Source organism: Aphelocoma coerulescens, unplaced genomic scaffold (genome assembly GCF_041296385.1).
Source record: "Aphelocoma coerulescens isolate FSJ_1873_10779 unplaced genomic scaffold, UR_Acoe_1.0 HiC_scaffold_280, whole genome shotgun sequence".
Taxonomy (NCBI): Eukaryota; Metazoa; Chordata; class Aves; order Passeriformes; family Corvidae; genus Aphelocoma; species Aphelocoma coerulescens.
The window spans coordinates 102,627-117,100 of NW_027183624.1; the positions used below are offsets into that span (position 1 = coordinate 102,627).

Genomic DNA, 14,474 nt, shown 5'->3' on the forward strand with positions numbered 1-14,474 from the left:
TTTTTCCCAATTTTTTCCCAAATTTCCACTTTTCCACCCCAAATTTTCCTTTTCCCCCCAAATCCCCTCAAATTCCCCCCAAATTTCCCCTTTTCACCCCAATTTTTTCCCAAATTTCCCCAAATTTCCACTTTTCTCCCCCAATTTTTGAATTTTCTACCCCAAAATTTCCATTTTCCCCTCAAATTCCCCCCAAATTTCCCCCAAATTTCCCCTTTCTCCCCCAAATTTCCACTCTTTCCACCAAAATTTTGGATTTTTCCCCCCAAATTCCCCCGAAATTCCCCCCAAATTTCCCCCAAATTCCCTCAAAATCTCCCTTCCCCCCCAAATTTCCCCTTCCCCCCCCAATTTTCCCAAATTTCAACTTGTTGCCCCAATTTTCCCTTTTCCCCCAATTCCCCCCAATAACGTCCCAAAATTCCCCCAAATCGCCCCAAAATCCCCCAAATTCCCCAAATCCCCAAATTTCCCCCCAAAATCCCCAGAATCCCCCAAAAATCCCCCAATTCGCCCCAAAATCCCCCCAAATCCCCGAATTTTCCCCAAAATCCCCCAAAATGCCCCCAAATCCCCCCAGTTTCCCTAAAATCTCCAAAATCCCCCACAATCCCCCAAAACCCCCAAAATTCCCCGCAATTCCTAAAATCCTCAAATTTCCCCCCAAAATCCCCCCAAATCCCCCTAAATCCCCCCAAAATCTCTAAGATCCCCAAAATCCCCAAAATTCCCCCCAAAATCTCCCTAAAACCCCTAAAATCCCCCAAATCCCCCAAATTCCCTCTAAAATCCCCCAAATCCCCCAAATCCTCCAAAATCCCCCAAATCCCCCAAAATCCCCAAAATTCCCCCAAAATCTCCCCAAAATCCCCCCAAATCCCCCCAAAATCTCCAGAATCCTCCCAAATCCAGAATTTTTCCCCAAATTCCCCCCAAAATACCCCAAAATTCCCCCCAAAATGCCCCAAATCTCCCAAAATCCCCAAAAATGCCTCAATTCCCCCAAAATCCCTAAAATCTTCAAATTTCCCTCAAAAATCTCCCCAAATCCCCCTAAAATCCTCCCAAAATCCTCCAAATTCCTTCTAAAATCCCCCAAAATCCCCCCAAACCCCTCAAAATCCGTACAATTCCCCCAAAATCCCCAAAATTTCCCCCAAAATCTCCCTAAAACCCCTAAAATCCCCCAAAATCCCCCAAATTCCCTCTAAAGTCCCCCCAAAACCCCAAAATCCCCCCCAAAACCCTCAAAATCCGTACAATTCCCCCAAAATCCCCCCAAAACCCCCTCTAAAATCTCCAAAATCCCCAAAATCCCCCCAAAATGCCCCAAAATCCCCCCCAAAATCCCCCCCAAATCCCCTTCCCCCCCAGTTCTCCCCCTTCAAGGCCCCGCCCCCTCATTTGCATGCCCCCATTGACAGCGACAGGCGCTCCGCCCCCTCATTTGCATACAGCCCACTGACCAACCGGGGCCCCGCCCCAAGCCCCGCCCCTCATTTGCATAGCGCCGCACAGCGCAGTGACCGACCCCCCGCGCAGGCCACGCCCCTTCATTTGCATACCCGGCGCTGACAGCGACCGGCGCCCCGCTCTAAGCCCCGCCCCCGCATTTGCATACCAGCTACCGACAGCGACCGGCGCCCCGCTCTAAGCCCCGCCCCCTCATTTGCATACAACACCCATGACATCACCCAAGCCCCGCCCCTCAGTGGGCGTGGCCTCCCCGAGGGCGTGGCCCCGCCCCCTCCCCCCGCTCTCCGCCCGCTCCGGGAACGCCGCGACCCCTCCGCGCCCCTCCCCCACCCCCCGTGGGGGCTCCCCCCGGCCCCTCCCCCCCCCCCGCGGGACCCCCGGGACCCCCCCGGGACCCCCCCGCAGCCCCTCCCCCCCCCCAATGCAGGTCTCGATCGCCTGCACCGAGCAGAGCCTGAGGGGCCCCGGCCCGGGGGGGGGAGGGGCGGCCGGAGGGGGGGGAGGGGGAGGGGGAGGGGCGGGGGGGAGGGCAGCGGGTGGGGGAGGGGCGGCCCCGGCCCGGGGGGGGCCGCAGAAAGCGGGGGGCAAAGGCCCGGCGGGGGGAGGGGCGGCGGCCCCCCCGAAACGGGACCCCCCCGGAGCGACCCCCGGGCCCGGCATGAAGTACCGGTATGGGGGGGGAGGGGCGGGGGGAGGGGCCGGGGGGGTTTGGGGGGGTCCGGGGGGCATTTTGGGGTCACTTTTGGGGTCCCCCATTCTCCCCTGAGGGAGGGGGTTGGGGTCCTGGGGGTGGGGAGGGGGGACTGGGATTCTTTTGGGGGTCCCTGGGTTTATTTGGGGGGTCCCTGGGTCTATTTGGGGGGGGTCCTTTTTGGGGGTCCCGGGGTCTCTTTTGGGGGTCCCTGGGTTTATTTGGGGGGTCCTGAGTCCCTTTTGGGGGTCCCGGATCTGTTTTGGGGGTCCCTGGGTTTATTTGGGGGGGTCCTTGGGGGGTCCCGGGGTCCCTTTTGGGGGTCCCTGGGCTTATTTGGGGGGTCCTTGGGGGTCCCGGGGTCTCTTTTGGGGTCCCTGGGGTCCTTTGGGGGTCCCTGGGTTTATTTGGGGGGTCATTGGTCCCTTTTGGGGTCCTTTTGGGGTCCCTTTTGGGGGTCTCTGAGTCCCTTTTTGGGGTCCCTGGGGTCCTTTTGGGGGTCCCTGGGTTTATCTCGGGGGTCCCAGGGTCTCTCTGGGGGTCCCTGGGTTTATTTGGGGGTCCCGGGGTCCCTTTTGGGGGTCCCTGGGTTTATCTGGAGGGGTCCTTGGGGGTCCCGGGGTCCCTTTTGGGGGTCCCTGGGTTTATTTGGGGGGTCCTGAGTCCCTTTTGGGGGTCCCTGGGTTTATTTGGGGGTCTCGGGGTCTCTTTTGGGGGGTCCCTGGGTTTATTTGGGGGTCCCTGCGTCCCTTTTTGGGGGTCCCTGGGGTCCTTTGGGGGTCCCTGGGTTTATTTTGGGGGTCCCTGGGGTCCTTTGGGGGTCCCTGGGTTTATTTGGGGGGTCCTTGGGGGGTCCCGGGGTCCCTTTTAGGGGTCCCTGGGTTTATTTGGGGGGTCCCGGGGTCCCTTTTGGGGGTCCCTGGGTTTATTTGGGGGGTCCCGGGGTGTATTGGGGAGTCCTTGGGGGTCCCGCCGTCCCTTTTGGGGTTCCCGATTCTCCGGGGGGAGGAATTGGGGTCATTGGGGGGGGGGGGGGAGGGGCTGGGTCCTTTATTTAGGGGTCCCTGGGTTTATTTGGGGGGGTCCTGAGTCCCTTTTTGGGGTCCCCGGGTCCCATTTTGGGAGGTCCCTTGGGAGGTCCCTGGGTTTATTTTGGGGTCCCTGGGGTCTCTTTTGGGGGTCCCTGGGTTTATTTGGGGGGGTGCTTGGGGGGTCCCGGGGTCCCTTTTAGGGGTCCCTGAGTCCCTTTTTGGGGTCCCTGGGGTCCTTTTGGGGGTCCCTGGGTTTATTTTTGGGGGTCCCGGGGTCTCTTTTGGGGGTCCCTGGGTTTATTTGGGGGGTCCCTTTTTGGGGTCCCTGGGTTTATTCTGGGGTCCCTTGGGAGTCCTTGGTCCTTTTGGGGGTCCTTTGGTCCCTTTTTGGGGTCCCTGAGTCCCTTTTTGGGGTCCCTTGGTCCCTTTTGGGGGTCCCCGGGTCCGTTTTTGGGGGTCCCTGGCTCCCTTTTTGGGGTCACTTGGTCCCTTTTGGGGGTCCCTTGGTCCCTTTTTGGGGGTCCCGGGTCCCTTTTTGGGGTCCCTTGGTCCCTTTTGGGGGGTCCCTCAGTCCCTTTTTGGGGTCCCTTGGTCCTTTTGGGGTCCCTGAGTCCCTTTTTGGGGTCCCTTGGTCCTTTTGGGGGTCCTGAGTTCCTTTTGGGGGTCCCTTGGTCCCTTTTTGGGGGTCCCTGAGTCCCTTTTGGGGGTCCCTTGGTCCCTTTTTGGGGTCCCCAGGTCCCTTTTTGGGGTCCCTTGGTCCCTTTTTGGGGGTCCCCGGGTCCCTTTTTGGGGGTCCCTTGGTCCTTTTGGGGGTCCCTGAGTCCCTTTTTGGGGTCCCCAGGTCCCTTTTTGGGGTCCCTTGGTCCCTTTTGGGGTCCCTTGGTCCCTTTTTGGGGGTCCCTGAGTCCCTTTTGGGGGTCCCTCAGTCCCTTTTTGGGGTCCCTTGGTCCCTTTTGGGGGTCCCTTGGTCCCTTTTTGGGGTCCTTTGGTCCCTTTTTGGGGGTCCCTTGGTCCCTTTTGGGGTCCCTTGGTCCATTTTTGGGGGTCCCTTGGTCCCTTTTGGGGTCCCTTGGTCCTTTTGGGGTCCCTGAGTCCCTTTTTGGGGTCCCTTGGTCCCTTTTGGGGTCCCTTGGTCCTTTTGGGGTTCCTAAGTCCCTTTTTGGGGTCCCTTGGTCCCTTTTTGGGGGTCCCTTGGTCCCTTTTTGGGGATCCCTTGGTCCTTTTGGGGGTCCTGAGTTCCTTTTGGGGGTCCCTTGGTCCCTTTTTGGGGGTCCCTTGGTCCCTTTTTGGGACCCCCGGGTCCCTTTTTGGGGGTCCCTCAGTGCCTTTTTGGGGTCCCTTGGTCCCTTTTGGGGTCCCTTGGTCCCTTTTTGGGGATCCCTGAGTCCCTTTTTGGGGTCCCTTGGTCCCTTTTTGGGGGTCCCTTGGTCCCTTTTGGGGTCCCTTGGTCCCTTTTGGGGTTCCTGAGTCCCTTTTTGGGGGTCCCTTGGTCCCTTTTTGGGGATCCCTGGGTCCCTTTTTGGGGGTCCCTTGGTCCCTTTTGGGGTCCCTTGGTCCCTTTTTGGGGGTCCCCGGGTCCCTTTTTGGGGATCCCTGGGTCCCTTTTTGGGGGTCCCTTGGTCCCTTTTGGGGGTCCCCAGGTCCCTTTTTGGGGTCCCTTGGTCCCTTTTGGGGGTCCCTCAGTCCCTTTTTGGGGGTCCCTGAGTCCCTTTTGGGGGTCCTTTGGTCCCTTTTTGGGGTCCTTTGGTCCTTTTGGGGGTCCCTGAGTCCCTTTTTGGGGTCCCTTGGTCCCTTTTTGGGAGTCCCTTGGTCCCTTTTGGGGTCCCTTGGTCCCTTTTTGGGGGTCCCCGGGTCCCTTTTTGGGGATCCCTGGGTCCCTTTTTGGGGGTCCCTTGGTCCCTTTTGGGGGTCCCCAGGTCCCTTTTTGGGGTCCCTTGGTCCCTTTTGGGGGTCCCTCAGTCCCTTTTTGGGGGTCCCTGAGTCCCTTTTGGGGGTCCTTTGGTCCCTTTTTGGGGTCCTTTGGTCCTTTTGGGGGTCCCTGAGTCCCTTTTGGGGTCCTTTGGTCCCTTTTGGGGGTCCCTGAGTCCCTTTTGGGGTCCCTTGGTCCCTTTTTGGGGTCTCTTGGTCCCTTTTGGGGGTCCTTTGGTCCCTTTTTGGGGGTCCCGGGTCCCTTTTTGGGGGTCCCTGAGTCCCTTTTTGGGGTCCCTTGGTCCCTTTTGGGGGTCCCTCAGTCCCTTTTTGGGGGTCCCTGAGTCCCTTTTTGGGGTCCTTTGGTCCCTTTTTGGGGTCCTTTGGTCCTTTTGGGGTTCCTGAGTCCCTTTTTGGGGTCCCTTGGTCCTTTTGGGGTCCCTCAGTCCCTTTTTGGGGGTCCCTGAGTTCCTTTTTGGGGTCCCTTGGTCCCTTTTTGGGGTCCCTTGGTCCCTTTTTGGGGTCCTTTGGTCCCTTTTTGGGGTCCCTTGGTCCCTTTTGGGGGTCCCCGGGGTCCCTTTTGGGGGTCCCTGAGTCCCTTTTTGGGGTCCTTTGGTCCCTTTTTGGGGGTCCCCGGGGTCCCTTTTTGGGGTCCCCTCTCCCTCGGGGGGGTCCCCCCGCTCTGGGGGTCCCTTTTGGGGTGACCCCGCCCCCTCTGTGCCCCCCAGGACCCTCGGGCGCTCGGGGCTGCGGGTCTCGTGCCTGGGGCTGGGTGAGGGGCCGGGGCTGGGGGCGAGCTGGGGGGATTTGGGGGGGATTTGGGAAATTTTGGGGGGATTTGGGAAAATTTGAAGGGAATTTGGGGGGATTTGGGAGAATCTGGGGGGATTTGGGGGGGATTTGGGGAAAATTTGGGGGGATTTGGGGACATTTCGGGGGGATTTGGGGGGGATTTGGGAAAATTTGGGGGGATTTGAGGGGATTTGGGTGGGATTTTGGGGGGACTTGGGAAAATTTGCGGGGATTTGGGGGAATTTGGGGGGGATTTGGGAAAATTTGGGGGGATTTGGGAAGATTTTGGGGGAATTCTGGGGGATTTTGGAGGGATTTGAGGGGAATTTGGGGGGATTTGGGAAGATTTGGGGGGGAGTTGGGAGGTATGTGGGGAGATTTTGGGGCATTTTGGGGGGGTTTGGGAAGATTTGGGGGGATTTTGGGGGGATTTGGGAAGATTTTGGGGGAATTCTGGGGGATTTTGGGGGGATTTGGGAAGATTTGGGGGGGGTTGAGAATATTTGGGGGCATTTTGGGGGAATTTTGGGGGGATTTCGGAAGATTTGGGGGGGATTTGGGAAAATTTTGGGGGATTTGGGGGCATTTGGGAAAATTTGGGGGGATTTGGGAAAATTTGGGGGGATTTGGGGAGATTTGGGGGGGATTTGGGTGGATTTTGGGTGGATTTTGGATTCTTTTGGTGGATTTTGGGTGGATTTGGGTGGATTTTTGGGGGGGATTTGGGAAGATTTTGGGGAGTTTGGAGGGGTTTTAAGGGGAGATTTGGGGAGTTTGAGGGGATTTGGGGGGGCTGGAGGGGATTTTGGGGGGATTTGGGTGGATTTTGGGAGGATTCGGGTGGATTTTGGGGTGGATTTGGGGGAATTTTGGGGGTTTCAGGTGGATTTTGGGGTGGATTTGGGACATTCCAGGAGGTTTCGGGGTCCCTGGGTGGATTTTTGGGAATTTGGGGTGGATTTGGGGGGATTTGGGTGGATTTTGGGTGGGTTCTGGAGGTTTTGGATGGATTTTGGGTGGATTTGGGTGGATTTTTTGAGGTTTTGGGGCATTTGGGTGGATTTTGGGGTGGATTTGGGGTTTTTTTGGGGGGGTCTCTCTCTCCTCATCCCCAATTCCCCCCCCAGGTGCCCGCGGGACCTTCGGGGCCGGGACCTCAGAGGAGGTGAGACCCCCCCCCCAAATTTTGGGGTCCCCCCACCCCATTTTTGGGGTATCCCCCCCATTTTTGGGGTTCCCTTTTGCCTTTTTTTGGGGTTTCCCACCCATTTTTGGGGGGGTTTCCCCCCCGTTTTTTTGGGTGTTTCCCCCGTTTTTGGGACCGCCCCTTTTTGGGGTGCCCCCCCCAGATTTGGGGGTCCCTCTCTGACTCCCCCCCCCCCAAATTTTGGGGTCCCCAGGAGGCCGAGCGGGTCCTGAGCGTCGCCTACGAGCTGGGGGTGACCCTGTTTGATGCTGCCGAGGCCTCGGCCAGGTACGGGGGGGGACCCCAAAAAACCCCGGACCCCAAAAACCGCCCCGGACCCCAAAAGCACCCCCCAAAAAAATCCCAGCTCCAAAAACCCCAAAAAACCAAAAGAAACCACACAAAAAATCCCCCCAAAACCCAAAAAATCCCCCAGACCTTCCCAGACCCCAAAAGCAACCCCAAAAAAATCCTGACCCCAAAAACCCCAAAAATCCACAAAAAATCCCCAAAAATCCCCCAAAAAACTCCAAAACCTTCCCGGACCCCAAAAGCACCCCCCAAAAAAATCCCGACCCCAAAAACCCCTAAAATCCACAAAAAAATCTTGAAAAATCCCAAAAAAATCCCAAAAAACCCCAAAACCCCTCCCAGACCCCAAAAGCACCCCCCAAAAAATCCCGACCCCAAAAACCCCAAAAAACCAAAAAAAACCACACAAAAAATCCCCCAAAAACCCAAAAAATCCCCAAAACCTTCCCAGACCCCAAAAGCACCCCCCAAAAAAATCTCGATCCCAAAAACCCCAAAAAAACCAAAAAAACCCACAAAAAATCCCCCAAAAAGACCACAAAAAATCCAAAAAAAATCCCCCCAAAACCTCAAAAAATCACCCCGGCCCCTAAAACTGCCCCCCAGAAATCCCGACTCCAAAAACCCCAAAAAAATCCCAAAAAACCCCAAAACCCCTCCCAGACCCCAAAAGCAACCCCAAAAAAATCCTGACCCCAAAAACCCCAAAAATCCACAAAAAATCCCCAAAAATCCCCCAAAAACCCAAAAAATCCCCAAAACCTTTCCGGACCCCAAAACCACCCCCCAAAAAAATCCCGACCCCAAAAAACCCCAAAAATCCACAAAGAATCCCCAAAAATCCCCCAAAAAACTCCAAAACCTTCCCGGACCCCAAAAGCACCCCCCAAAAAAATCCCGACCCCAAAAACCCCTAAAATCCACAAAAAAATCTTGAAAAATCCCAAAAAAATCCCAAAAAACCCCAAAACCCCTCCCAGACCCCAAAAGCACCCCCCAAAAAATCCCGACCCCAAAAACCCCAAAAAACCAAAAAAAACCACACAAAAAATACCCCAAAAATCCAAAAAAACCCCAAAACCTTCCCAGACCCCAAAAGCACCCCCCAAAAAAATCTTGACCCCAAAAACCCACCAAAAATCCCAAAAAATCCCCCAAAAACCAAAAAAATCCCCAAAACCTTCTCGGGCCCCCAAACCTCCCCCTCAAAAAATCCCGACCCCAAAAACCCCAAAAACCCACAAAAAATTCCAAAAAATCCCCCAAAAACCCAAAAAATCCCCCAAACCTTCCCAGACCCCAAAAGCACCCCCCAAAAAAATCCCAACTCCAAAAACCCCAAAAACCCACAAAAAATCCCCCAAAACCCCAAAAAATCCCCAAAACCTTCCCAGACCCCAAAAGCACCCCCCAAAAAAATCCCGACTCCAAAAACCCCCAAAAATCCACAAAAAAATCCTGAAAAATCCCCAAAAAATCCCCAAAAACCCCAAAACCCTCCCAGACCCCAAAAGTACCCCCCCAAAAAATCCCGACCCCAAAAAAGCCCAAAATCCACAAAAAATCCCCAAAAATCCCCCAAAAACCCAAAAAACCCCAAAACCTTCCCGGACCCCAAAAGCACCCCCCAAAAAAATCCCAACTCCAAAAACCCCCAAAAACCAAAAAAAAACCACACAAAAAATCCCCCAAAAACCCAAAAAATCCCCCAGACCTTCCCAGACCCCAAAAGCACCCCCCAAAAAAATCCCGATCCCAAAAACCCCAAAAAAACCAAAAAAACCCACAAAAAATCCCCCAAAAACCCGAAAACCCCACCAAAAATCCAAAAAAATCCCCCCAAAATCTCAAAAAATCACCCTGGCCCCTAAAACTGCCCCCCAGAAATCCTGACTCCAAAAACCCCAAAAAAATCTCCCCAAAAAACCCCAAACCCCCTCCCAGACCCCAAAAGCACCCCCCAAAAAAATCCTGACCCCAAAAACCCCAAAAATCCACAAAAAATCCCCAAAAATCCCCCAAAAACCCAAAAATTCCCCAAAACCTTCCCGGACCCCAAAAGCACCCCCCAAAAAAATCCCGACCCCAAAAACCCCCAAAATCCACAAAAAAATCTTGAAAAATCCCAAAAAAATCCCAAAAAATCCCCAACCCCCTCCCAGATCCCAAAACCACTCCCCAAAAAATCCCGACCCCAAAAATCCACAAAAAATCCCCAAAAATCCCCCAAAAACCCAAAAAATCCCCAAAACCTTCCCAGACCCCAAAAGCACTCCCCAAAAAAATCCCGACCCCAAAAACCCCCAAAATCCACCAAAAAATCCTGAAAAATCCCCCAAAAACCCAAAAAATCCCCAAAACCCCTCCCAGACCCCAAAACCACCCCCCAAAAAAATCCCGACCCCAAAAAAACCCAAAAATCCACAAAGAATCCCCAAAAATCCCCCAAAAAACCCCAAAACCTTCCCGGACCCCAAAAGCACCCCCCAAAAAAATCCCGACCCCAAAAAACCCCAAAATTCACCAAAAAATCCTGAAAAATCCCAAAAAAAGCCCAAAAATCCCCAAAACCTTCCCAGACCCCAAAAGCACCCCCCAAAAAAATCCTGACCCCAAAAACCCACAAAAAATCCCCAAAAACCCAAAAAATCCCCAAAACCTTCCCAGACCCCAAAAGTACCCCCCAAAAAATCCTGACCCCAAAAAACCCCAAAATCCACAAAAAATCCCCAAAAATCCCCCAAAAACCCAAAAAACCCCAAAACCTTCCCGGACCCCAAAAGCACCCCCCAAATAAATCCCGACCCCAAAAACCCCCAAAATCCACAAAAAAATCTTGAAAAATCCCCAAAAAATCCCAAAAACCCCAAAACCCCTCCCAGACCCCAAAAGCACCCCCCAAAAAATCCCGACCCCAAAAACCCCAAAAAAACAAAAAAAACCACACAAAAAATCCCCCAAAAACCCAAAAAATCCCCAAAACCTTCCCGGACCCCAAAAGCACCCCCCAAAAAATCCCGACCCCCAAAATCCATTAAAAAATCCAAAAAAATCCCTCAAAAACCCAAAAAATCCCCAAAACCTTCCCGGACCCCAAAAGCACCCCCCCAAAATATCCCGACCCCAAAAACCCCCAAAATCCACCAAAAAATCCTGAAAAATCCCCCAAAAACCCAAAAAATCCCCAAAACCCCTCCCAGACCCCAAAACCACCCCCCAAAAAAATCCCGACCCCAAAAACCCCAAAAAACCAAAAAAAACCACACAAAAAATCCCCCAAAAACCCAAAAAATCCCCAAAACCTTCCCAGACCCCAAAAGCACCCCCCAAAAAAATCTCGATCCCAAAAACCCCAAAAAAACCAAAAAAACCCACAAAAAATCCCCCAAAAAGACCACAAAAAATCCAAAAAAAATCCCCCCGAAACCTCAAAAAATCACCCCGGCCCCTAAAACTGCCCCCCAGAAATCCCGACTCCAAAAACCCCAAAAAAATCCCAAAAAACCCCAAAACCCCTCCCAGACCCCAAAAGCAACCCCAAAAAAATCCTGACCCCAAAAAACCCCAAAAATCCACAAAGAATCCCCAAAAATCCCCCAAAAAACTCCAAAACCTTCCCGGACCCCAAAAGCACCCCCCAAAAAAATCCCGACCCCAAAAACCCCTAAAATCCACAAAAAAATCTTGAAAAATCCCAAAAAAATCCCAAAAAACCCCAAAACCCCTCCCAGACCCCAAAAGCACCCCCCAAAAAATCCCGACCCCAAAAACCCCAAAAAACCAAAAAAAACCACACAAAAAATACCCCAAAAATCCAAAAAAACCCCAAAACCTTCCCAGACCCCAAAAGCACCCCCCAAAAAAATCTTGACCCCAAAAACCCACCAAAAATCCCAAAAAATCCCCCAAAAACCAAAAAAATCCCCAAAACCTTCTCGGGCCCCCAAACCTCCCCCTCAAAAAATCCCGACCCCAAAAACCCCAAAAACCCACAAAAAATTCCAAAAAATCCCCCAAAAACCCAAAAAATCCCCCAAACCTTCCCGGACCCCAAAAGCACCCCCCAAAAAAATCCCAACTCCAAAAACCCCAAAAACCCACAAAAAATCCCCCAAAACCCCAAAAAATCCCCAAAACCTTCCCAGACCCCAAAAGCACCCCCCAAAAAAATCCCGACTCCAAAAACCCCCAAAAATCCACAAAAAAATCCTGAAAAATCCCCAAAAAATCCCCAAAAACCCCAAAACCCTCCCAGACCCCAAAAGTACCCCCCCAAAAAATCCCGACCCCAAAAAAGCCCAAAATCCACAAAAAATCCCCAAAAATCCCCCAAAAACCCAAAAAACCCCAAAACCTTCCCGGACCCCAAAAGCACCCCCCAAAAAAATCCCAACTCCAAAAACCCCCAAAAACCAAAAAAAAACCACACAAAAAATCCCCCAAAAACCCAAAAAATCCCCCAAACCTTCCCGGACCCCAAAAGCACCCCCCAAAAAAATCCCGATCCCAAAAACCCCAAAAAAACCAAAAAAACCCACAAAAAATCCCCCAAAAACCCGAAAACCCCACCAAAAATCCAAAAAAATCCCCCCAAAATCTCAAAAAATCACCCTGGCCCCTAAAACTGCCCCCCAGAAATCCTGACTCCAAAAACCCCAAAAAAATCTCCCCAAAAAACCCCAAACCCCCTCCCAGACCCCAAAAGCACCCCCCAAAAAAATCCTGACCCCAAAAACCCCAAAAATCCACAAAAAATCCCCAAAAATCCCCCAAAAACCCAAAAATTCCCCAAAACCTTCCCGGACCCCAAAAGCACCCCCCAAAAAAATCCCGACCCCAAAAACCCCCAAAATCCACAAAAAAATCTTGAAAAATCCCAAAAAAATCCCAAAAAATCCCCAACCCCCTCCCAGATCCCAAAACCACTCCCCAAAAAATCCCGACCCCAAAAATCCACAAAAAATCCCCAAAAATCCCCCAAAAACCCAAAAAATCCCAAAACCTTCCCAGACCCCAAAAGCACTCCCAAAAAAATCCCGACCCCAAAAACCCCCAAAATCCACCAAAAAATCCTGAAAAATCCCCCAAAAACCCAAAAAATCCCCAAAACCCCTCCCAGACCCCAAAAGCACCCCCAAAAAAATCCCGACCCCAAAAAAACCCAAAAATCCACAAAGAATCCCCAAAAATCCCCCAAAAACCCCAAAACCTTCCCGGACCCCAAAAGCACCCCCCAAAAAAATCCCGACCCCAAAAAACCCCAAAATTCACCAAAAAATCCTGAAAAATCCCAAAAAAAGCCCAAAATCCCAAAACCTTCCAGACCCCAAAAGCACCCCCCAAAAAAATCCTGACCCCAAAACCCACAAAAAATCCCCAAAAACCCAAAAAATCCCCAAAACCTTCCAGACCCCAAAAGTACCCCCCAAAAAATCCTGACCCCAAAAAACCCCAAAATCCACAAAAATCCCCAAAAATCCCCCAAAAACCCAAAAAACCCCAAAACCTTCCCGGACCCCAAAAGCACCCCCCAAATAAATCCCGACCCCAAAAACCCCCAAAATCCACAAAAAAATCTTGAAAAATCCCCAAAAAATCCCAAAACCCCAAAACCCCTCCCAGACCCCAAAAGCACCCCCCAAAAAATCCCGACCCCAAAAACCCCAAAAAAACAAAAAAAACCACACAAAAAATCCCCCAAAAACCCAAAAAATCCCCAAAACCTTCCCGGACCCCAAAAGCACCCCCCAAAAAATCCCGACCCCCAAAATCCATTAAAAAATCCAAAAAAATCCTCAAAAACCCAAAAAATCCCCAAAACCTTCCCGGACCCCAAAAGCACCCCCCAAAATATCCCGACCCCAAAAACCCCCAAAATCCACCAAAAAATCCTGAAAAATCCCCAAAAACCCAAAAAATCCCCAAAACCCCTCCCAGACCCCAAAACCACCCCCAAAAAAATCTCGATCCCAAAAACCCCCAAAATCCACAAAAAAATCTTGAAAAATGCCAAAAAAATCCCAAAAAACCCCAAAACCCCTCCCAGACCCCAAAAGCACCCCCCAAAAAATCCCGACCCCAAAAACCCCAAAAACCAAAAAAACCACACAAAAAATCCCCAAAAACCCAAAAAATCCCCAAAACCTTCCCAGACCCCAAAAGCACCCCCCAAAAAAATCTCGATCCCAAAAACCCCAAAAAAACCAAAAAAACCCACAAAAAATCCCCCAAAAAGACCACAAAAATCCAAAAAAAATCCCCCCGAAACCTCAAAAAATCACCCCGGCCCCTAAAACTGCCCCCCAGAAATCCCGACTCCAAAAACCCCAAAAAAATCCCAAAAAACCCCAAAACCCCTCCCAGACCCCAAAAGCAACCCCAAAAAAATCCTGACCCCAAAAAACCCCAAAAATCACAAAGAATCCCCAAAAATCCCCCAAAAAACTCCAAAACCTTCCCGGACCCCAAAAGCACCCCCCAAAAAAATCCCGACCCCAAAAACCCCTAAAATCCACAAAAAAATCTTGAAAAATCCCAAAAAATCCCAAAAAACCCCAAAACCCCTCCCAGACCCCAAAAGCACCCCCCAAAAAATCCCGACCCCCAAAAACCCCAAAAAACCAAAAAAAACCACACAAAAAATACCCCAAAAATCCAAAAAAACCCCAAAACCTTCCCAGACCCCAAAAGCACCCCCCAAAAAAATCTTGACCCCAAAAACCCACCAAAAATCCCAAAAAATCCCCCAAAACCCAAAAAAATCCCCAAAACTTCTCGGGCCCCCAAACCTCCCCCTCAAAAAATCCCGACCCCAAAAACCCCAAAAACCCACAAAAAATTCCAAAAAATCCCCAAAAACCCAAAAAATCCCCAAACCTTCCCGGACCCCAAAAGCACCCCCCAAAAAAATCCCAACTCCAAAAACCCCAAAAACCCACAAAAAATCCCCCAAAACCCCAAAAAATCCCCAAAACCTTCCAGACCCCAAAAGCACCCCCCAAAAAAATCCCGACTCCAAAAACCCCCAAAAATCCACAAAAAAATCCTGAAAAATCCCCAAAAAATCCCCAAAAACCCC

The 14,474-nt window shown here is 51.9% G+C and overlaps 1 protein-coding gene across 1 annotated transcript; it reads left to right on the plus strand.

Moving 5' to 3' along the window:
• Window positions 1–10,610: 10,610 nt before the first annotated feature.
• Window positions 10,611–13,240, plus strand: LOC138101395 (chromodomain-helicase-DNA-binding protein 7-like; the record flags this gene model as incomplete). The annotated part of the gene is made up of 2 exons (XM_068999199.1): window positions 10,611–10,655; window positions 13,193–13,240. Coding segments are annotated over 2 exons (93 nt in total), but the record flags the coding sequence as incomplete, so codon positions are not given.
• Window positions 13,241–14,474: the final 1,234 nt, after the last annotated feature.